We start from the raw sequence: 24,534 nt of genomic DNA, 5'->3' as shown, positions 1-24,534 counted from the left end.
CTAAATATTTGAATATCTTACTAACTAATTCTCAAACTAAATTCACTAAATTAGATTTAAATTCAAATTCACATTCACGTTCTAACTAAATAAATTAAAATTAAAATTAAAATTAAAATCAAAATCAAAATCAAAATTAAAATTAAATCAGAATCACAATTTCAAAATTTAAATTAAAATCAAAATTCAAAATTCAAAATTAAAATCAACATTTCAATTGCAACTGAGCTAATAGACAATCCCTTAGACTCTAAAAAACTATAAGCTATATAAACATCAATCAAAATAATAATATATAAAAACAAACTATATAGAGAAAAAAATATATAAAATAAAATAAAATAAAATAATATATGCAATATAATCAAACAGTCCAATAGTCAAACTTATGCATTATATATATATATGTTATACGGTGCAGTCTTTTCTCTCTTCTGAACCCACTAACGCTCCTATTCTCCGCGTCTTCGCCTTTCTCCTCTCTTCCCTTCCATTCTTCTCATCTCCTTTAATCCTCTGCCATCCCCATTGAGTAGTTTTCCAATCTGTATGTTGCCCCTTGTTGCCTGGCAAGTCCACATCATATGTTCCAAACTCTCCATCTCTTTCTCGCATATTCTGCAAATCTTATCTTCTTCTTTTTCCAGTGCTGGTTTCCTCTACATTTATTTCCGCATCTATATTTTGCTATTAAGCATCTATCTTTTCTTTTCCTCCTTCCTCCTAAGTACTCCGGTAAGTTTTCTGCTTTGCATGGATCTTTAATTTTACTTTTATTATAAAATAATAATTGAACAATTTAATTTTTCATGTCTTAGAAAATGCGAAATAACAAATTATTTAAAGATGCAAAATACAGAGCAGCTCTTATAATATACTTTATGTTTTAAATAATATAATTATTTGAATAGTTTGATTTTATTGCCTGCGTTACTGCCGGCTTCCTCCCGAAGACAATGCTTTATCACTTCCATGTCCATTAAAAGCTCCATTAAATTCAACATAATCTCGCAGATCCGTGGCGAACAAGAGGCATTATCTCGCAAGGTAACGGAGTGTATCGCCTAAACAATAAAATGTGTTGCAAAACGAAACAAAATTAAGAAAATTTATTATAATTCATTATAATATACATATATATCTTTAAGATGACTTGAAGATCAACATCGCCTTCTTTGGTAATGTAACATGCGGAGCCTGGTGCTTCTGGCACCTCGTCGCTCATATAAGTAATGTTAGAATCCGTCTGAGATCTTGTGAGACTGGGTTTCCTTTCGGAGCATAAACGTCCTCCTTGAACGCTAATAAGATCCAACTGGCTATCAATGGATGCCTAAAGAAGCAATAATCAGAAATTTATTAAATCAAATATTAAGTATTAATATTAGGTATTGATCTCAAAAGAGAGATTAAAATTATTAATCGCTGCAGGAATTTATTTGTAATATATCCTTATGATTCTATTATACATTTACAATTTTGCTCTGCAGAAAATTACAAGTTCTTTACCTGCCGCTTCATATAATCTGGAGATGGGCTTGGGTTGTGCTCTGTGACAGTAATGATGGGATTCGGCGCGATGTAGGATTAGCTATAGAAACGACTCTGTTTCCTCTCGATACGAGTGTCATCACCGTACCTAAAAAACAAGGTAGATTAGAAATCCAATTCGACACAATGATTTTTAATTGCTTTTCGTATCAACGTTGCTCAATATCGACGATTACACAAATTTCACAAATTGAAAAAACAATATGTAGATTTTTAAATAAAAGCTCACGTTTGTGTGTGTTGTCGAAAATATAAAACATTAAAAGACAGTTTACATAAAAGTAAGTTTATATAAGTATTGCGATTGATGACACTTCTATAAAAAATATAGATTATAATTAATAGCACTTGTTTTTTATTTTGAAAAAAATGTATTGTATATAAAAATTAATATTTTAAATGTTACAAATATGGAATTAAAAATCTAGAGATGAAAAATATATTAAATTGTAAATAATAATAATTAATTAAAAAGCCAGGAAAGGGCAACGTTATTTAACTTTTTATTTATACAATATGTATAAATATTTAAAACATGGCGATATTTCTACAATATACATTTTTTTATTGATATATTTAATGGAGCCATACATATATATGTACTGAAATTTAAAAAGCAATAAATTACTAAAGCAATACAAAGGGCAACATATTTAAATTTAAATTAGATTGTGGATCTTAATTAATGCTTGATATAATTGATGTAGTGTACTATATATAAACATAAATGTTGTAAAATAAGAAAAAAAATAAAAGCATTACAAACAAATTAAGTGCCAATCATGTAAGCTTGCTAAATGATTTTTTTTAGCGATTATTTGTTATTTAAAATCTGCTTTTATTCAATGATGCTTAAAATATAGGATACATTAATGCAAATGTTAGAATATCATTTCAAATATATAATATATAAAAAAAGGTAGCACTCGCAAGACGATTTGATGTATAACAAAGTTAACAAAATCATTACAATCAAGTAGCATGTTAATACGTAACAGAAGCAGAAGCGATTGTTAAAAGATTATTGTGAAAGAAATTTGTCATTGAAACATGAAGCGGATTTGTGATGTGCCTTATATGCCATCAGTAATAAGGTATTACTATTTATGTACGTACATACATGTGTGTGTATATATATATACATATATCACGGTGCTTACACCTGTGCACTTTACGACAAATGTTTAATATCTTTTTCAGAAAATAAAGTATGTTACTTGCCGGAATGATATAAGAAGAAAACCGCGCTGAGACATTATGTAATAAGCAAGTTGTTCGTATTTCTTTTTTTCTTATTTTTCAATTTTATGAATTTGCAATATGTTTCTTAAACAATTTTTTCGTATAAGTATCTCTGTTTACATCAGCATTTAATGGGCGTGTAACACTTGTTAAACATGTGCTAAGATTGTTAGCCGTTTGCTCAGACAAAGATTCTCCATTACTCGTGTTGGAATTAATGGAAACTGATTTGCTAAAATATTTGACAGAGAGTCGAACATTGCAACCATCAGATTCACATGCTCTGGCTCTACAAAATTTGCTCGCCATGTGCGAAGATGTTGCGCGAGGCTGTTGTTATCTGGAAGAATTACGTTTTGTATATAGAGATCTTGCCTGTCGAAATTATTTAGTATCCGCGAATTGTACCAGTTGATGGTGTGTTGTTGGAATGTAGAGAATTCCAGACCGAATTTTAAACGTTGTTTGAAAAATATTATAGCATTGAGAGAGGTCATAGAAGATGCACTACTAAGTCGAGTGGATAATGAACAACCGGCAAATGATTAATTTTTTAAATAATTAATTTTTTAAATAATTAATTTGTATGTATATCACTGCCAGAAAAGGTAAATTTTTGCATATCTACGAAATATTTGAAAAAATGACTATTATATATGTATGAATGTTTCTTAAAGTTATTCAGTTTCATAATTCATATAATTGTATGCATGCATAGAATATACAATATATGTTATATAAAATATTAATAAATTAAGTAAAATAATATCTAAATTATTAAATATATATAAACAAATATTTTTGTATTAAAGTTTAAAATTATGTAATTTAGATGATTACTAATTCTTTCTCACAAAACACATTCACACGTATAATAAATTATAAGCTATTTTAAAAAATTCATGGGCTACTTTCTTTTTTCTATAAAAAGATATTTTGTAAATGGCAGTAATTTGTTACAATAATCAAATTAAGATTAAAGTTTCTGGTTTTAGAATCTTTTAGTCAATTTCAACTTTATTCATTTAATTGAACAAATTTTTTCAAAAATTTGTCAAAGACTGTCAAAAAAAAAAAAAATTGTAGTACAATTTTAATAATTACATTTTAAGGAGCAGAATTTTAATTTGTGTTTTTGATAAATGTCATATGATTTTTTATAGCAAAAGTTATTTTTTTATACTGGGTGTCCCGGAACACCCTTAACAATACTCGTGAGCAGGTAGGGCGCAGTAAACTGAACATAAAAGTCCTGTATTATTTTACAATTTTCGCAATAATTTAATTAAAAACGCTCAGCGTATAAGTGCGCGCCGCATATAGCGCTCAGCATACCCTGAGCGTTTTTAATTAATAGTTCAATAATTATTGCGCTAATTGCAAAGTAATACAGGACTTTTATGTTCAGTTTGACCTGCTCTATCTGCCCTAAAGAGTTGGGGCGATTATTACCGGACATCTTGTAGATATGTATAATATTGTTCGCTAAGCGTTTTTAATTAATATTTTAATAATTATTGCGAAAATCGCAAAATGGTAGAGGACTTTTATGTTCAGTTTGACTTGCTCTATCAGCCCTAGAGAGGCGGAGCGATTATTACCAGACACTTTGTATATATACAGGGTGGGCCAAATAACTTGTGACAGCCTATTTTCTCCGAAACTATTGGAGATAGAGACTTGAATTTTTTTTACGTTAAATGGCACATGGGGATTGATTACGTGGCACGTAGGAAAATTTTTTGGGAGAACTTTTAGGGGGACAAAAAAATGGTACCCCTTATTTTTTAAATGGAAGCAAGTTACACATTTTTACTTTAATATAATTATGTGTTTTAATTACGCCAATTGATTTGTCTCATTATTCTGTGCATAAAAGTATTAGGATAAGATAATCGAAAAATGAATATTATACGAAATATCTTGTATTTTATGTCAAAATATTACAAATTTGAAGCCTTATAACTCAAAAAATATTTAATAAAAAAACATTTTATTATAGTGCTTCGGAAAGCTCTCGAGATAAGCTACAAGAATATGCAAAAATATATAGGGTGTTTCATTTAAAAAGTAAGGGGTACCATTTTTTTGTCCCCCTAAAAGTCCTCCCAAAAAATTTTCCTACGTGCCACGTAATCAGCCCCCATGTGCCATTTAACGTAAAAAAAATTCAAGTCTCTATCTCCAATAGTTTCGGAGAAAATAGCCTGTCACAGGTTATTTGGCCCACCCTGTATATAATATCGTTCGCTGAGCGTTTTTAATTAATAGTTTAATAATTATTGCGCAAATCGCAAAATGGTAGAGGACTTTTATGTTCAGTTTGACTTGCTCTATCTGCCCTTGAGCTATGGGGCGGTCGCGACCGGATATCCTGTATACAATAAAGATATCCATTTTATCTTTATTATATAATATGTTATATATTTATATAATATAATACCATAATTATCGCGCGTATTTCGTAATATATCATATGTTATCTCGTATGGTATAATATATCATAAATTATCTTGTATTGTAGAATATATCTTAAAAGTAATAGACAACAATATATTGTCTCTATTAAGGATAAGCAGTTTGTTGAATAATAAATTGGCATTATCGGAGCTCGTCGATATACACAAAGCCACACGACGCAGAATAAAAATTTGCACTTTGTGATGGAATCCGATTATTAAAATATTAATTAAAAATACTGAGCGAATGAGCGCGCGCTTTTCGCGGCTAGACTATGAGCCATACGCTCTAGGCGTTCCAGCAGCGAAGTGTCACCCGGGTTGCACAGCAACAAAAAGTATTGTTGTTTTTCGTTTAACACGACTGAATATCTAAATACTTTAATATTACATTCATGAAAAATAATTTATTTTTATTTATTTTTATTTATTTAAAAAAAATTTTTTTTGTAGTCTACAGTTCGTCGTCAGCTATGGTTCTTGAGAGAGAAAGAGACAGCATATTGTATGTCTGTGCTCTTCTACTGCGTGTGTGTGTGTGTGTGTGTGGGCGCGCGCGCTCATAATAATTGTAATATTTTTAAAATAAAATAACATTTAAATTTAAATGTTAATTATATTATATATAATTATATATAATTGTGAATTTTCTAACAATTATGATTAATTATGATTTTCTTTAACACTACATTTAATATTTCAAAAATAATTTATAATTTTCTCTTTCTTCTATATTTTTGCTATATTTTTATATATATTAATTATTTTACATATATTTCAATATAACAATTAATTATATTTCTCTTTCATACATCTTTTATTTTTGTAATTTTTTCTTTTGTAAATATATTATTAACAATTTATTTCTCTATGTATTATTTATTAACATATATTATTTTGAGTTATTATATATTGCTACATGTATCAATGAGTAAGAGAGAGAACGAACAACAGTAGAAAACAAGAGTAAGCGAAAGAGAAGATCAGATAGCGTTATTGGGCAACTCGCTTATTTCGCGCATGCGCACTCCATTTTGGCCAACAAAAAATTGGGAGAATTGCGCTACTGGATATATCGTGGCGCTACTGTGGTTGTGTTCCAAAATCCACTGCCAGTACTGTCAGCATGTTGTCATCTTTGTCTAGTAATCAGTGAACAACAAGGATGGGAATATGCTGACAGCAGTGAATTTTGGAACACAGCCTGTATGTAATGTCCTATAGTCATGTCATTTCGTTTCATCTTAACGTTTCAACATTAAATTGCGTTAAGTACGAATTTTCATAAATATGATCTGAGCGACTGTCACGTATATATGAACGTAATAATCGCTTTTACGGAACTTATATAACTTACATAATATATATGTATATATACATATATATAATTTAAATATGTTATATGTATCGATTTTTGTAAGGAGAGCATGTGTATTATAGGACTGTAAAGCAATTATTTTCGATATTTTCTGGGACCAAGATGCCAGAACGAATCGAAATTGGTACGTAAAATTTTTAATTCTTACAACATAACTCTTATCCATCGTTTTGTGATTTTATAACACAAGCAAAAATTTATATTCTCTTATATTTATAATTTTGCAATATAACATAACCTGATAACCGGGTCGAGATAATCTTAGAGAGTTTGATAATGATTACGAATAATAATTTTTTTTAATCCTCTTAGGCGTTATCCCAAACAATTTGAGACACGAGGAAACTATAGTTCAAATAGCAGAATCTCTGGACAACCTGAACGATGCTGTCTCATATATATTTGATTGTATTGACAAGAGGCTTTCAGAAAATACACAGAGGTATATAAAAAAAATTTGTTAGTTTCTCAACTAATAATAATCACAATTATTTATTAGCTATAATTACTAAATGCAATCAAATATGATTATCTTTTAAATAATATTAAATGATTAAATGTTGTATATTTAATTAAATTAATTGTTATATATATAATTAAATTATATTTAATTATGGCATTTTTATTTAAGTAATTATTATATATTTTTTTAACAAAGTAAACATTCATTTTTGCAGATTAACCAACATTAAGGAAAGAGCAAGAAAATTGGAAGATAGATTACATTATTTACAAACTAATTTAAATTTGAAAGCAGTAAAAATGTACTCTGCTGCCAAATATCCAGCTAATCATACTTATAAGGAGTATCAAATGACTATACCACCGCAACGCCAACAAGCGCCTGTTATACTAAATGCTTATAAATGTTCCGTGCCTATAAAAGATATTCCCGAGACGTATTTATCTTCTAATTGTAAAACAGAGGATGGCCAGTATGCTGCAAATGTCAATCTTCAAGAGAAGCTCCAATTTTATCACGTACGATCAAAGACTAGCAAAAAAGATAACCCTGAAGATAATGAAGAACCATTGCCGGCACAATTATCTTCAGTTAGTGCGCTCCTACTATTTGACAGCATGGATAGTCCGTACGAAAAAACGAGATCCACGAGATCATCGCGTCAATCTACTGACAAACAGCAAATTGAAGATGCCCCAGATTCGATTGTGCAACCGTGGCTCTCGTCAGACATGGATGTATCTTCCAGTTATTTATATACACCAACTCTCGGAGAGGTCAGACTTTTCATATAATAATTTTTAATTAATGTACACATTCGATAACAATTTCCAAGAATTTTAAATTTATAATTTTAAGATTTATTTCTATAAAAATATTTATACATTTCACAGGTTCCCCAGATAAATGTACCATTAACGCTCCCGGATTTACCAGGCATTGTGGACGATGAGAAATTCGTGCTGGATCTTAATTCCCAGAGTCCAATCGCGCCTTCATCCGCAGTCACGACGCCTACTGTTCGCTTGGACCTACCGACACCGATCAGCGACGAAAAAGACTCTGGGTCGAAGATGGAGGATAGTGTTGCATACTTGCCCGTTCTGACTGTGCCTACAACCGCACTGCAGGAACCTGCGCCACCGCCTCCTCCACCTCCTACGTTTACCATAATTAATACAAATAATACCACGAGCAATGAAAAAATTGGGTTCCAGCAAGTCGTGGCACCTCCGCCGCCGCCACCACCACCGCCACCGCCACCACCGCCACCAGCTACAGACTCGACTGTGTCTGCGTCAGATAACAATGCGGAGAAGCAAAAGAAGATGAACCGTTTGCCCGCGAAAGCTGTAACGGACGATCGTTCCAATTTGATGGCGGCGATTCGAGACGCTGGCGGGATAGGTAGAGCAAAATTGAGGCCTACTGCATCGGACACGAAGAAGCACGATCGATGGTCCTCGGCGTCGGTCGGGGGTGATCTGATGGCAGATTTGCACGCGAAACTGGCTCTGAGACGCAAAGGTATCGCTGGCTCCACGGTGGGCGCTCTGGAAAGAATGTCCAGTTTGATACCACCGCCTCCGAAACCGAATGAAGCATCCGCGTCGGACAGGAATTCCGCCACCAGCGAATATGACTCCCAACCCGACACGGATGATTGGGAAGAGTGATTATTACTGGTGCGGTGATTAATCAAGCGACGTATTGTTGAACGATTATTGTAACATATGGAACAATCTCGTGTAGACAAATGGCTTAATTAAAATATGATCAATATTCGCGCGTATGAAGACTCAGGGGAAATTCGATAATAGACTGAAACAGATGATATAGTCACAATCAAGGTATAATACTTTTTGTTTTATGTGCAGATATAAAAACTACTTGGTCTTAAATTTTATTCAGTGTGTGGTTCTACTGATTATTTATCTTTCTCTAAATAATTAATTTGCAGTTTACAAGTTTATGTTGAAAAAATTTGATTGTGATAATATTACAATTCACATAGTGCGAACAGAAAGATATTATAATTAGATTTATATTTAAAATGAGCAAATTGCACATATTTTTTATAGGAATAATACATTTCTTATGAAAATATATTGTGTGTATAACAGAATAGAAAACTTTATTTTATACATCAATACAGTTTTTTTTTAGAAAAATGTTTGTCTACAATTACATATATATCGGATTTATTATTATGCGCTCTTCCTCAGAGAAAAGTCTTGTACATAAAGTATAGAATTATTTCGTTATAATCTCTGTTATATTCTGATTGTACATTTTCTCATATGCAATATAGTGTAAAATATACAAATGTAACTAATGTACATATATATTATATATATACTGTTATATTAATAAAATTTTATATTCAAACTATATGTATATATTTATAATACATGATGCATTTTTATAATACCAATATAAAGATTTGCATATATATACCATTGATTATTGAGCAGTCTTTATCTTAGGAATTATTATCACCATTCCTGATACGTACAATATACGTTTATAATTTGATATATTTAAAACTTAATAAAACTTAATATACAATACAAAATTATACTGTAAGTATATTTCCTGATATCATACTTTCATTTGTTTGTAATTAATTCTTTTCTCCTATGCAAAGATTATATTGTATCATTTCCTACACTTTTCACACTGTATGTGCGTATATATAGCCTGTTTCTGAGATTTATTTCGAGACGTCTGCAAGGCAAGAATTAAAAAAAACCGTTCTACAAAATAATTTTTTATCTGCGATAAAATTAATTTGTTACAACCGCTTATGAATCGCAGCAAAAGAGGCAATCAATATCAAGAGAGGCGTCTTCCAAAAATATTATTAATTAGTTACGTCACGCGTGGCTCAAGTTATAAACTTGGCACGACCCAGTTCAAAAATTTCATGCAAACCTCAAAGCCCATGAAACAAGCTGCATTTGCAGGAAAAGCTCGCAGCATAACTGGTACAACACCTTTGTACAGTGCTATTGGTCCCTCGTTTTTCATCAATTTGACAAATACTTCTCGTATACCGTTCTTGTACGTACCTTCTGGTGCTGCAAAATAATATATGATGCAGTAAATTTTATATTGAATCTTTATTAGAAATTAATTCTCTTGAAACCTAACTCAAATTAAAAAAGAAAAAAATAACATCCTTATTACATACCAGTTTGTAGACGGCTTTTCAAGATATCAGGTGGCATCCCTACCAACCAGTTTGCAATACCTGCAAAACCACCGGCTATTATGGTGGCTGGTAAACTAAGTTTCCCTCCCTCAGGGGTGAATTGTTCCTTCAGATATTCATACGTCATAAAGTACATTCCACTGGCCGGGATATCTGAAAGAAATATATAGAAGCAAAGCATAAATTAGTAATCGCTCGAGTATTCTTACTCCAGAGGCTGGAGATGGCACGTAAACATTATGCACAATTAATAATAGCGAGTAGAGAGCGTGTGGGTTGGTAGATAGAAAGCATCCTGTTTGATAGGAAGCATCGAGGCACATTGATAACACAGTTAATAAAATCCAGTTTCCTTCGAACCAGCGTGCTGTTACTGATTTCTAAGTGCTTTTTGTTTCATAATTAAAGCTCGCAAAGTGAGACAACATGACACTCGTTCTCGTATTTCTCGCCGTTTTATCTTTGGTATATATACAAATTTTGATACCATTTATATTAGATTATTGCTTTGTTAATAAAAAATCTTTATACTTTCTATTATTCTAATTATCTCACATATATAAATATATTGCAGCATTTATATAAAATATCAATATATCATACAAGAAACAAATATTTTTCTCAGATTATAAATACACATATATAAAATAAATTTAAAAAAAATTATAGGATAATTAAAATAAATGTCGAATATATATATCCTATAGTAAAATATTAAATTAATTTATTTCTAAATTACATTGTGCTCAGGATCAGTGTATAGGACAAATTATTGATATTGGTGGTGTATGGGAGATAAAATGCCCGCAGGGATGCACTTGCGAGATCCAAAAATTCTCTGATCTGCCTTTACATCAATGGGCTGATACTAACAGAGATAAAGATCAGGTACAAACGAATCGAGTAGATATCAGTATTCACAATTATTAGGTTTCATGATTCAGTGCATCTATGTCAACAGAATGTATCTTCCGACGATGTCGATTTTGATATAAATGATGAGCATTCCATGACCCATGAATTATTGAAAATAGCAACATGCGTGATTGTTGAAAATCCTGACGAACTTTTGGCTAAACTTCCTTCAGATATACAGGTCACACAATATACGTATAATATCGTATATGATTGTTTATACATATTATATATTTTGTATTAATTTCTTTTGGCTTTCCAGGTTTTAACGCTACTTGAATCGGGCAATGGAAACATCGATATCCATCTGCAAGCTACCACATTCCACCGCTTCACCGAGTTGATATCATTAGATATTCAAGGGATAGATTACAGCGATCTTTCTAGGAAAGAAGGGAATAATTACAGAGAAAAGGGTGGTATTCGTCTCTCATCCGATGCTATGTATCCTTTAGGACCTACCTTACTGTATTTAAACTTGGAACGGATTAAACTGTCAAACTTGAATCTGCCGAATAAAGACAAGGCGAATTTGGTAATCAGTCTTCATGAAGAAAACGAAGCGATCGACGAAAATCGAGCGGCCGTAAGTAATGCCAGTCAGCACAAAGGACACAGGCTCATCTTCCTGAGTCAGCAGAACAGTGATGACAAGGAGATACTACCGTACGATCTGTACAAGCAAGAGTTGGAAGGCTATAGAGAAAACGTCGAGCTGTTCGCCGCTCTTGGCTCTCTCACGCATCTAAGGGTGTACGATTGCGCCCTGAAGGATATATCCTGGCACATGTTCGACGGTCTCAATAGCCTCCTTTATCTCTCGCTGGAGAAAAACAGTTTGAAGTTCATACCGGAATTCTGTTTTTACGGTACACCGAACTTGAGATCGCTGTCACTGGCGAGCAACGAATTATTGACGTTGAAGAGCGTAGACTTGGCAGGATTGCTTATGCTGGAGCATCTCGACTTGCGACAAAATAATTTGACATTTTTGTCGGAATTGTCATTTCCGCCTTTCCCCGCGCTAAGGACCGCTGATTTTACAGAAAATCCTCTGGATTCCATTTTTCCAAGGTAATATTCAATTTTATCTCGAGATTCTGAAGAAAATAATGTATATTTATATATATTATATATTATACTTATATATTAATGTATATTTATATTTTAGTACTTTTGAGATTATGAATACGACGATAAGATTGTATCTCGGAGGCATGACGTCAAAATTAAAACTGCAAAAGAATTCATTACTCGGTTTACGTAGAGCCGAGATATTGCATCTATACAATTTGGAGATACCCGTATTGGAACGTTTCATACTACAAGGGTTGCCGGCGTTGACGCACCTAAAAATGCGAGGAAACGTCACTAGTATCGATTTCGATGCGTTTGTCGATCTCGCCGATCTATTGGATCTGGATCTAAGTAATTGTCACATTCAGAGAATTTCAATGGATGCCTTCTATGGTTTGGAAAAAGTTAGGAGGATCGATCTGACGAGAAACGATCTCGAGTTTATACCGCCTGGTTTGTTCGTCGCTCAACAACAGAAGGAGCTACGAGAAATTTTACTTACAGGGAATAAATTGACTTCGTTACCTTTGGACTTTTTCAAAAGTCTGAGGCTGCCGAGTAAACAGATACAGATACAAAATATAAGACTGGATGAGAATCCTTGGGATTGCACATGTCTCATGATCAATTGGAATCCTCATCTAGTAAATACCTGATTTCTATTGAATCATTTATATATTGTACTTGACAATGCATTGTTAATAATTTTAACGTGACGTAGGTAAACAGAAATAAGGAGACAGCTCCGCGATGTTCGACACCGAAGCGATTGCAGAATTGGGGAGTTTTTCATGCCTTGCGCAAAGGTGGTTTGCAGTGCAGAAATCCGAAGAAACGATACCTCCAAAAGTTTCTGAAGACAAGAGGAAGCTTCGAAGAGCATAACGATATCAGTTAGTCAATTTCCAATTTTTTACAAATTATTTGTATATGTGGATAAACGCAAAATTGATAAATACATCATAAATTTTATAATATATCAATTTCTAAAAATATTTAATCCTTTATTTCAAGATAAATAATAGTGTATGTAATAAGTTTGCTTCTATAAATTATATTATATAATATAAATTATATATTTATATAAGTTATAAAAATATAATAAATTTCTACTCATGATATACACAAATGTAAAATCTTTTAAAATAAGAAAATATTTGTTAAATAATAGTTTGTGAGAATTATGAATAGCATACCTCTTAACAGAGTAGCACAGGTGCCTTTGTAAATACTTCTAATACCCCCTTCTCGATACAGTTGCTTCGCACAATCAACAGGTCCGTTGTACTTTGGTTTCGCGTCCGCGTGTTGTATTTGTAGCAGACATTTGATGCGTTCGCCTGGGGCCATTATCACAGTCGTAAATATACCGCTGAAAGCTCCGGCGTAGAACAATTGCAATGTCGTGAGTTTTTCATCCGCGAAACTCTGTTGCAGCTTCTTCCCAACACTGTAGCCAAAAAAACTTATTGCGAATATCGGAGCAACGCCAGATAACGGTGCACCCATACCTAAATAAAAAAAATATATAAACTCATCATCCTTTTTTCTTGTAAAAAAAGTATACAAGTATTTGTTAAACTACAAAAATATCTAAATAGGAAAAATGTTTTTTTTTTTTCTCAAATATTTCACATCTTTATATTTTGATCATTGTAAGTTGATTATTTTTAATTTTTTAGATAAAAAATTTAAACTAACCATCACTATTTCAAATGTAGATCGTATTTCAATTGGCTATATAATAATTTAAGTAATTAGTTATGTAATTACTACTTTTAATTAATTATAAGTAAACGCTCCCAAAACAAATAAAAATTGAATGATCTTTATTATAAATACTAAAACAAAGTTTATAATTTTAAAAAATGTACTTTAGTTATTATATTTTAACACACTTGCGCGGGAAGCGACTAAAGTCGTTTTGTACGGGAAAACACCCGTGCAAGATGTGTTAATATAATAAAAAAATTAAAATTTATATAATTTTAAAAATTTTTTGTTATATATCTAATTGAAAACTATCTGAATCATACCATGCTTGATATAATTTGGTGCAAAAGTTAATCCATTAAAACTTACAAAAAAAAAGATAAATTAAAAGTATAAGAACTTGAGTTTTTATTATTTTAACAAAAAAATATAAATAAAATTTATTTTTTAACTTTCCTTCTTTAGACAGAAAAAACCTTTTTTTACATTTCTTCAAGTAAAAGTATATAAACTATTTGTGTATAATTATTAAAGACTTGGTTGTACATATTATTAATATATCCTGTGTTATGTAATACGAAAGAATTTTGTAATAATTAAAGCTGATTGACAGTTGTGCCAAAACGCTGCATGATTTTTATGCAATATAAAATATATATCTTTGTAATATTTTAAAAAAGCATTATATTGTGACAATTTTTTTACACTATGTACGGCATAAATATAAATAATAAATACCCTTGTATAAACCACGTATTCCTTCTTTGGTAACTGTTTTCTTAGCACAATCCCATGTACCAGAGTAGAGAGGCAATTCGTTATGGCCTGGTACTGGCATTGTCTGAAGACGCACCTGTACAGTATAATAATTTCTTTTTTAGAAATCTTTGCAGGAAACACATATTGTCATCTGCTTAACTAAAGTACAAACAAAAGAAATGAAAGAGACAAAGACACATGCGAATTCCATTCAATTCATGATTTTTCATCCAATATAAACAAGTATAACCTCTAACCTTTATGGTGTCCAGAGGATGACCGGCCACGACGGTGCATACTCCGCCAAAGCCACCGCTTAAGAAATACTTAATAGGGCTAACACTGTCCGACATGATTGCCGTATCAAACCTGACTTGGGAATATCAAATACTGAACAAATAATAAAATTCTAAAACTCATCCAGGGAGCCAGGGGTCTAAAGTACACTCCAATCAGAACTGTCATAAGTCAATTGGCCCTAGATTAGACGTTGATTAATATCAGGCTCGTAAATTCCATTAATTTCGTTCGTTGTATTTTTTCTTCCTTTCACAGTGTTTTAAGATTTTTTTTTTTTTTTTTTTTAAGATTTTTGGCAATTTATTATCCGTGGAAACATTATTTCCTAATGTCTAATGTCTAATTCAAATCAGCAGACACGTCCTTTTTAGCGCAAACATGGCGACCAGCAGCTACAAGTGTGGCTCTACATGTGTAGCGTCTCTAGTCTCTAGTCTTTGCACTCCGCACTCCGCACATTTTTAGTACCTACCAGTGACAGCTGGCGACACGTTGGCCACTTTTGTATATGCAAATGCGAAGCGAACGCATTACGGTTATTCCGGATACGATGAATAAGTTTGTCAACGTCTTTAATTATTATTGACGTTCGACGAATGTACGCTGCCGTCGAGCCGGCTTTGCGTTATCCCGGTTTGCTTCTTCCGACGAGAGGTATTTCGCGTATTTATTCATTTATTTATCTGTCAAAATTGTCGGCTCGGAAAGTTGTCGGCCGAGAGAATTCGACGAATTAAATTACGCAGCGAATTAAATTATGAATTCGCCTACAAAATTTTCAAGGGATGTCGTATATTAAAATGAATGTTGAAAATAAAAAAAAGATTATCAATATTAATAATCGTGCGTTTAAGTTTTTAGATACATAACTTGCGAAAGATGAGGATCGTACAGTTTAGAAGAAGTCGCTTGTTCCACATACTCATTGGCAGTACACTTGTGTTACTACTTTTATACATTCTCCTTGGTCTCTCTTCGGACAATCATATGAACAATATAAAAGAATGGGCACAGGGTCTTAGACAGAAACAGGTAAATTTTCCTTACGATATATTTACTTATTTTTAATAAATAATTTATTTTAAACAAGTATGTGTCAAAAGATTAGTATCAAGAATTTTAATTACTTCTTTCTAATTTTTAATTTCTTTTTATTATCTTTTTAATTTATTTATATTTTTTAAATACATTTTTAATTTTTAACTTATTTATATCTATTTTTTTTTAATATTACACAGGTACCAGTGTTTATAGAAGGTTTAGGAAATTATGAACTACGCGACGTACCAGTTAGATCTGGTCCTGGGGAAGAAGGTAAAGCGCACATTTTAAGAGACGATCAACTAAATGACGTCCAGCAATCTGAATCCGATTATGGAATGAACATGGTATGTTCTGATGAAATCTCATTGTCGAGATCAATCCCAGATACTAGGCCAGCAGAGTAAGCCCTTTTCTTAATAATAATAATAATAATATTAAATTCTGCATCTATATTTTTATTTTTACATCTTCTTTTATATCACAAACAGATGTAAACATTGGGATTATCCAGAGGAATTACCCCGCACTAGTGTTATTATAGTTTTCCATAACGAAGGTTGGTCTGTCTTGATGCGAACTATTCATAGTGTTATAAATCGTACGCCATCAAAACTATTGGAAGAGATCCTTCTTGTTGATGATTTTTCTGATAAAGGTATGAACTTAACATAACATTTTAAATCTAAAAAGAATTTGTATTTGATAATTAACACAAGCAATAAAGTGATATAATTCTTTGCAGAAAATTTAAAGGGCGATCTAGATTCCTATATTGAACAATGGGGAGGAAAAGTTAGATTACTTAGAAACTATGAGAGACAAGGCTTAATACGAACGCGATCTCGAGGGGCGCGTGAAGCCAAGGGTGAAGTAATAGTATTTTTAGATGCTCATTGTGAAGTCAATGTCAATTGGTTGCCGCCACTTTTAGCACCAATTGCTGAAAATAGGTACAATAATTAATCATGATCAAAATAATAAATGATTCAATGTCATATACAGTTTAAGAAAATTGAAAAAAAAACATTCTTCTAATTCAAAATATATTTAATATTTCTAATATTAAAAATTATTGAAAATATATTGTATAAATTAAAAATTAGAAATATTTATTTTTTAATAAGATTTTCTTGAAAAAATGAAATATAATCAAATAAATAATAATATACCATAATAATGGAATTTATTTTATTTTATTTTCTAAAAATATACTTTTTTCAGGAATGTAATGACAGTTCCCGTGATTGATGGCGTTGATCATAAAACATTCGAGTATCGTCCTGTGTATCAGGAAGGTCACTTGTACAGAGGAATTTTCGAATGGGGCATGTTGTATAAAGAGAACGAATTGCCCAGGCGGGAAGTCAAAACGCGCGCACACGACAGTATGCCGTACAGGTATATACAATTTTTTATTTCAAAAGCTTGGTATAATTTCATTATCGTAGTACAATATTTATTGTTTATGCAACTTGCAGATCGCCTACACATGCTGGCGGCTTATTCGCAATAAATCGACAATACTTTTTGTCACTGGGTGGATACGACGAGGGATTACTTGTCTGGGGAGGAGAAAACTTCGAGCTGTCATTCAAGATATGGCAATGTGGAGGGAGTATTTTATGGGTACCATGCTCACATGTTGGACATGTTTATCGAGGATTTATGCCTTATACGTTTGGCAAACTTGCTCAAAAGAAAAAAGGACCATTAATAACTATTGTGAGTAGTCTACATTATCGCGTGAACGTGTACTACTTCTCTCTGAGACAGAAACCATTGCAAAATGAATTCTTTTACAGAATTATAAACGAGTTATAGAAACATGGTTCGACGAAAAACACAAGGCATTCTTTTATACTAGGGAACCATTAGCTCGACTGCTCGATCATGGTGATATATCCGAGCAATTAGCCTTCAAAGAACGAAAGAAATGCAAGAACTTCCAGTGGTATATGGATAACGTGGCATATGATGTGCTGGATAAATTTCCAGAATTGCCACCAAATATTCATTGGGGAGAGGTGCGTTTGGCCAAAAGCATGTTTAAGTTTTATAAACAAGTCAAATACATAAGTTATTATATTGTATTAAACAATATCTTTTCAGTTACGAAATGTGGCAACTGGATCGTGTTTGGATACTATGGGTCATGCGCCACCAAGTCTTATGGCAACTTCCCACTGTCATGGTTTTGGAAACAATCAGGTAATTTATCAAAATATTATATCTTATATTTTCTTACTTGAATATGTAGCTTAGACAACCTTTCCATTTTATATTTATAATTTTTTTAATTTCCCATATATTTCTCGCTAGCTTATAAGGTTGAATGCAAAAGGTCAATTGGGTATTGGTGAAAGGTGTGTTGAAGCAGATGGTCAAGGTATAAAGTACGCATTTTGTCGTCTAGGAACCGCAGACGGTCCATGGCAATACGATGAAGTAAGTTTATCTTCTGCCGATAGAAATTTTTCAGACAAATACGTTTTTGTAAAGTTTTATCTCTTTTATTAATGTACATTAATTTGCATTTGTAGAAAACAAGGACTCTCTTACACAGAGTACATAAAAAGTGTATGGCACTTCATCCCCAAACTCAACAGTTATCTCTAATGCCGTGCGATATAAACAATACTTACCAACAATGGAATTTTCATCAAATCCATCCACGATGGTAATACAGAAAGAAGAGAGAAAATTTTAAAATTTGTTTTGCTTTTTTTATCAAAACTACATTGTTCGATAAGTTGTGCACAGATTTTTGCAGAGTACACAATCTATTTTTAGTATAATTAATGTATAATACAGAATGGTTTAGCATATATTTGCAATACTGATTCATTATACATATATTAATGAGTGATATACACAAATAAATAACTATAAAGTTTTCAATATTAACATACACATCGAACAAGAACAATATTGAAGAACAATTTTGACTTTTATATCTATCAAAATGTAAGAATCGGCACAAACATATATTATGAAACGTGCAAGAAAGAGTAATCTTGAAGTATCTCTTTTTTAAAGATAATCAAATCTATGATTTAAATGTTTTTATTTCTACGAATTTTATCTATTTATCTGTTATATTTTGCACATCTATGCCATTAATTCTTTCTTACTGGCAGTCATACACAAAAAAACTAGTGTTATTAGTTTAACAGTATTTATTTATACATATGAAAAAAATATTTCCATAAATAGTCTGTCCATAGCCACTGCCAATACTTGCTCCTGACATTTTTCTACCAAATTGATTCATTAAAACTTCTAAAATAACATTTCAATCATTTCTTGAATTTTGAAAATATTTGGTAATGTTACAACATCTTTTTACATGCTGTCCAAGAGACAAGGAATTTACGTTATTATAAACTTACATGGGATGTGTAGAGAAATGTATAATTATTTTTAAATGAGTTGTAAAATTAATTAATGAATATTATATCTGCGTATGAATTTTATGCGATAATGTATATAAAATATAAAAATTGATATATAAGAGGTTTTCTAGAAGATATTTTTAGGTATTATTAAGGTATACACATAATATCTTCATGTAACATTTTTATTTTTATACCAGTGGTCGAATATTTTTCATAATGATATCAAACATTTTATATCTTTAATTTTTCTAAGTACAATATAAAAAAAAAAAATATCAAAAAATATTTATTAAAGCAAAACAATTATTGAACATTATTCATGTGAAGAAATAGTGATTTTATATAACATTCCATTTATGTAGTGAAATTAGATAAATTTTATTTATGTAATATATTTTGAAAATCAAGAGAAGTATATTCTTTGTTGTTCTATTAAAATTGTTTTATATATAAAATTTTATAAATGTTTGTTTCAAGTAACTAATCCCTTAGACTTTTTCCAAATATACTAGGTATTTGAAACTTTTATATTTTTTAGATTTTATTTCGGCATTTTAAAGAATATTACTCTTATTTATTTTAAATCAAAAAGAGAAATTGCCACTGTTATAAAAACAAAAAAAAATGCGAAATTACAGATATCTATCCGCGATAGATAGAATGGATATTTCTCTTCATCAAATATCATGATTACTACATATAATTCTGGAAAATCTTGTTGCAAACTATCCTTTCATAAATGTACTTAATTATCATTAAAATTAAATTTAGGATTTATAATAGACGTGATTGTGCAGCCGATTTATAATGCAAAATAAATGCAGTAATTTCTAATATAAATAAAATAACTATATTTTTTATTATATGCAAGATGTACTTAATATTTAGTTATGTATTTGGCCCTAGTGCCGTGTTGTATGAGATTATATTTCGATTAAATTGTTAAGAGGATCATCTGTGTTATGTATATTTCTTCCAAGTATATAAACATTAAGATTTACGAGATAAGTTTTGTAGATATTACTATCTTTTCCTTTTAATAACAAGTCGGGGAAGATTTTTTCGCAAGCCAAACATTCTCACAAGTGCAACATAATTTATTAGAATACTTGTGCTCTGTTATATATAAGCTTAAATAACAAATTACTGATATCTCGTAAACTTTTTATTGTTCTCAATATTAACGCGTTTAAAAAATATTACATCATGTAAAGCTTGTGCAAAAGCATATACAATTCTAATTGTTAATCAATAGGCTTTTGTAAAACCAATTAAATGAATGTGATGATATTGATCTGTAACGAAAACCAACCATGTCGCATATAATGATAACGTAAATAATAACGTCAAAGTATACAATATATATTGTTATTGTTAATTGTACTTACCGCGCTATGCAATATCGAATTAATTTTAAATCGAATTCCTGATTTATTGATTTGTGTTGACAATGTCGTCGATCTTCAATATACTGCGTACGGTTTCGGAAGCGAGAGTTATCGAACTTGTAGAAACCAACAACGGTTGAATTACATTCTCCTCCAATATGTTAGTAATCGCGCCCTTTCGAACGTTAATTCCCGCTGTTATTTCACCTTTCGCGTGTCGATTGCGAAGTTCAGTTACTGTTGCTATCGGATTTAAGCCTGCGTTCTCAGCTAACGTCGATGGAATCACCTAAAATTTTGACAAATTAAAAAATGTATCAAACACTGCATAACTATTTCAGACTATTGTTCAAATCTTCCACAATGTACATAGTTTAATATTTACAGATATAGAAGTATGAATAAAATATAATTCGTTTACAAAAAAATTATAGAATACATTTAATATTAACCTCAAGTGCATTTGCAAAGGCCTTGATGCAGTATGCGTCAACTCCGCCCAAAGTCACCGCATACTCTCCCAGTTTTAATGCCAATTCAATTTCCGGTGCACCGCCACCAGCGATTAGCGCTCTTTGTTTCACCAGACACCGGATGACACACAGGGCGTCGTGCAACGATCTCTCAGCCTCTTCCAGAACTAATTTGTTGCTACCACGCACAAGAACCGTGACTGTTTTTCCATGGTTTTGGATTCCTGTGACCTATATATAAAGAAAAAAAATATATATCAATTGTAATTGAAATACATATGTCAAATTAGAATGTATAAAAAATTTATGTATAAAAGATGTAACACACAGAACATTATATTACGGAAATGTAGAAAAAAATATAACATTAATATTTAATGCTGCTGTTTTTACTGTCAAATAAACCTCACCTTGACAAATTTCGAGTTTCCAGTTTGAACTTCCTCGCAAAGTTCCGCATTAACAAGATTTTCAGCCACAAAGTGATCCAGCGACGCAATCGGCCGGCAACCTAGTGTCTTGCACACGAAGGGAATGTCCTCGCGCTCTATATCTTTTATTACCATAACTTTGATTTTGTCTAAGAAATGTATCGCGAGATCGCTAATGGCGTCACGCAAGATCGACTTTTGTACGAGGAGTACATTGCAACCGGTTTTCTTGATCTGTTTGATAATATTCAAAATATAAGCACGTTCTTCCTTCAAGACACGATCCATCGCCGCATAATCAGATACAACGACATTATGATCCATCTGAAAATTTAAGAGATTAATCTATTTGTGTAAATATATATAAATGTGAATACGCTCACATTTATTACACTCACATCAGTTTTTGGTGGTGAAATGCAGAATTGAATTAATCCAATCTTAGCTTTTTCAATACGTTTTGGGCCATTGATATTACAAGACTTTTGAGTAAATATCAATCCTTCTATTAATTCAGTATCTTCGACGGTACCTCCTAACTTCTTTATTACTTTAATATCCTATAAAGATAACAGAAAAATGCCAATCAGTAAAATTCATGTTATACAACAAAATACATATTTGAAGAATTTGTTCTCACATTTAAATCAACTGATACTTCCTTTCCTTCTTCTGTAACTTTTAATACTGCATCTACAGCGAGTGGTGCAAGAAGGCTAGATTGTTGATGTACAACCTGAAATAATATAATGATAAAGTTGTATGAAATTGTTGTGTTTATAATAATTAAACAAGTATACTATAAAAAGTATTCACAAAGATAATCAAAATTATTATATTTATTAATGTAATCTTATCACATTTATTAATGTAACATAAACGATAATTTAATTACCTTGGAATTAAGAGATGTTGCTGCGACCTTTACAAGAGACTCTTTATCTGTCAGGTCAACAGGTATGGACATTTGTGTCAGAATCGATACTCCTTTGGATGCTGCTTTCTGGAAAGCGTCGCTAATCGAAGTGGGATGAATTCCTTTTTGCAACAAGCGATCTGCCTCCTCTAAGAGCGCACCGCCTATCACAACAACACTTGTCGTACCATCACCAGCCTCTATATCCTGAGCCTTAGACAACTCAACGAGCTATAAACACGAGATTATACATTATCTGTCGTTACATGCTATGAAATTTAAAATAAAAAAATCTATTCTTCTCACCATCTTTGCAGCAGGATGGACTACGTTCATCTCTTTCAAGATAGTAGCACCATCATTTGTGATAGTAACTTCTCCATTACTAGCTTGAATCTGTCATCAAAATATGAATTAGATATAATTAAGGGAATTTGGAAAGATTTGTGAAATAAGCTTAGAAGCTGAGTAGAAAAGTATTTTGGTCTATAATGACTTATAGATTTAAACTTTGGTTAGTAATATAGAATAGCTTTTAGGATCTTTTTAATATTGCAATAAAAAATAGACTTGAAGAGAACAAAATAAATATAAAATTTACCATTTTATCCATCCCTCTGGGTCCAAGACTTGTGCGTATCGCATCGCTAACAGCTGCAAAGAGAAAAATAACTAATCTATAATAATTGAATTATATACAAATAAAAAAAGATTCTGAAAAAAGATTAATAAATAGCTTTCTGAGTGAAATAGATTTGATCTCTCTAAGAGTGATTAAACAAAATTTGTCATGAACAATGTTTGACTAAAAATGGATTTTGAAACTGATTTTCATATAAATAATACATTAATAAACAATATTTAATACATCCCTCCAAGTTATTTTGGCTTTAAAACACAGGATTTTTTAGTTAATCAATAATCCAAGACTGAATTTATTAATTTATTATTTATTAATCTAATAATCCAAAACTGAATTTATGACGTCATTAAACTGTTCTCAGGGCAAATAAACTAAAAAATGCCATAAATTTTCAATATTTTCAATATATTAAAGAAAAAAAAGCTAAATTATATTCATGCAATGACATTTATTCTCCTGTTCATAATCAGACTCGATTTATGGTATACCATGTATTATGATGCGCACGTGAAGAGATATCGTGGCATATTACTATATAAGGTAATATTTGCCTGACATGCCGGGAAGGACATGTTCCAGAGATCGCTCTTACCCTTGGCAGCGTTGATGTTGCTGCTACGAATGTCTGTGGGCTTGCTCTTATCTTTATAAGCCTGTCCATGAGCTCCGCGATGATTGCCGTTGTCGACCGGCTTTCTCATTAGATTCTTAGTCATGTTTCTCGTCGTCAGTTAAGAATTCTTGCACAAGATGAAGAAGAAACCAACGTTTTTACCTCTCTCGAAAAATGATGGCGATTGGCGATTCACGCGACGTTTCCGCTCGCGTTCGAAAATCCACTCTGATTTACTCGCCGGATGGACTAGAGTTCGATTGTCCAATCAGAACGAAAGGAATGTTTCAAAGATTTCTGATTGGTCAAACATTAATTCTATATCGTTTTAAGGTGCCTTTTCATGCTAACGCTCGACGCTCATTTTTGGCGTCAAAACAGATCACGTGATCAAAATTGACGAATTGGTATTTTTATTTTTGGTCACGTGATGTCTTTTGACGCCGAAAATGAGCGTCGAGCGTCAGCACGAAAAGGCGCCTTTATTCTATAGGTATTATTTCTCTCTATATTGTTTCCCTTTATTTTTATTTCTATTCTATATTATTATGTATTTTATT

The 24,534-nt window shown here is 31.6% G+C and overlaps 5 protein-coding genes across 12 annotated transcripts; 2 read left to right on the top strand and 3 right to left on the bottom strand.

Moving 5' to 3' along the window:
• Nucleotides 1–918: 918 nt before the first annotated feature.
• Nucleotides 919–1,550, bottom strand: LOC140667464 (protein unc-80 homolog). The gene is made up of 3 exons (XM_072895438.1): nucleotides 1,510–1,550; nucleotides 1,134–1,333; nucleotides 919–1,064 (listed from the first exon to the last, which is right to left on the bottom strand). Exons 1-3 carry the CDS (start codon nucleotides 1,519–1,521, stop codon nucleotides 998–1,000), a joined length of 279 nt encoding a protein of 92 aa, XP_072751539.1. The 5' UTR covers nucleotides 1,522–1,550; the 3' UTR covers nucleotides 919–997.
• A 4,904-nt stretch (nucleotides 1,551–6,454) lies between these two features.
• Nucleotides 6,455–9,215, top strand: LOC140667439 (WASH complex subunit 1). Its single transcript, XM_072895389.1, has 4 exons — nucleotides 6,455–6,754; nucleotides 6,943–7,072; nucleotides 7,308–7,869; nucleotides 7,987–9,215. Exons 1-4 carry the CDS (start codon nucleotides 6,733–6,735, stop codon nucleotides 8,767–8,769), a joined length of 1,497 nt encoding a protein of 498 aa, XP_072751490.1. The 5' UTR covers nucleotides 6,455–6,732; the 3' UTR covers nucleotides 8,770–9,215.
• A 547-nt stretch (nucleotides 9,216–9,762) lies between these two features.
• Colt (carnitine/acylcarnitine carrier protein colt, mitochondrial) lies at nucleotides 9,763–15,447 on the bottom strand. Of its 8 annotated transcripts, none has more exons than XR_012047008.1 (6): nucleotides 15,029–15,447; nucleotides 14,751–14,865; nucleotides 13,496–13,810; nucleotides 12,397–13,169; nucleotides 12,074–12,322; nucleotides 10,330–10,460 (listed from the first exon to the last, which is right to left on the bottom strand). XR_012047008.1 is itself a non-coding variant. In XM_072895390.1 (5 exons), exons 1-5 carry the CDS (start codon nucleotides 15,122–15,124, stop codon nucleotides 9,986–9,988), a joined length of 888 nt encoding a protein of 295 aa, XP_072751491.1. In that variant the 5' UTR covers nucleotides 15,125–15,324; the 3' UTR covers nucleotides 9,763–9,985. The 8 variants fall into 8 exon arrangements, 1 of the variants encoding a protein (XP_072751491.1); XR_012047005.1 differs by having other exon boundaries at nucleotides 10,355–10,460; nucleotides 11,685–12,322; XR_012047006.1 differs by lacking the exon at nucleotides 10,330–10,460 and adding an exon at nucleotides 11,012–11,605 and having other exon boundaries at nucleotides 11,685–12,322.
• A 105-nt stretch (nucleotides 15,448–15,552) lies between these two features.
• Nucleotides 15,553–18,833, top strand: Pgant7 (N-acetylgalactosaminyltransferase 7). Its single transcript, XM_072895387.1, has 11 exons — nucleotides 15,553–15,725; nucleotides 15,926–16,103; nucleotides 16,310–16,515; nucleotides 16,604–16,770; nucleotides 16,858–17,065; nucleotides 17,337–17,513; nucleotides 17,594–17,837; nucleotides 17,918–18,139; nucleotides 18,225–18,323; nucleotides 18,435–18,560; nucleotides 18,656–18,833. The coding sequence occupies exons 2-11, from the start codon at nucleotides 15,951–15,953 to the stop codon at nucleotides 18,794–18,796; spliced, it is 1,743 nt and encodes a 580-aa protein (XP_072751488.1). The 5' UTR covers nucleotides 15,553–15,725; nucleotides 15,926–15,950; the 3' UTR covers nucleotides 18,797–18,833.
• Nucleotides 18,834–19,273: 440 nt separating this feature from the next.
• On the bottom strand, nucleotides 19,274–24,187 carry Cct4 (chaperonin containing TCP1 subunit 4). Its single transcript, XM_072895388.1, has 10 exons — nucleotides 23,954–24,187; nucleotides 23,320–23,372; nucleotides 23,025–23,114; nucleotides 22,698–22,949; nucleotides 22,443–22,538; nucleotides 22,201–22,362; nucleotides 21,782–22,126; nucleotides 21,351–21,602; nucleotides 20,899–21,187; nucleotides 19,274–20,805 (listed from the first exon to the last, which is right to left on the bottom strand). The coding sequence occupies exons 1-9, from the start codon at nucleotides 24,075–24,077 to the stop codon at nucleotides 20,942–20,944; spliced, it is 1,620 nt and encodes a 539-aa protein (XP_072751489.1). The 5' UTR covers nucleotides 24,078–24,187; the 3' UTR covers nucleotides 19,274–20,805; nucleotides 20,899–20,941.
• Between the last annotated feature and the right edge of the window lie 347 nt (nucleotides 24,188–24,534).

Source organism: Anoplolepis gracilipes, chromosome 7 (genome assembly GCF_047496725.1).
Source record: "Anoplolepis gracilipes chromosome 7, ASM4749672v1, whole genome shotgun sequence".
NCBI lineage: Eukaryota > Metazoa > Arthropoda > Insecta > Hymenoptera > Formicidae > Anoplolepis > Anoplolepis gracilipes.
Note: the sequence above shows the minus strand (reverse complement) of the source record. Positions and strands in the feature narration are given on the sequence as shown.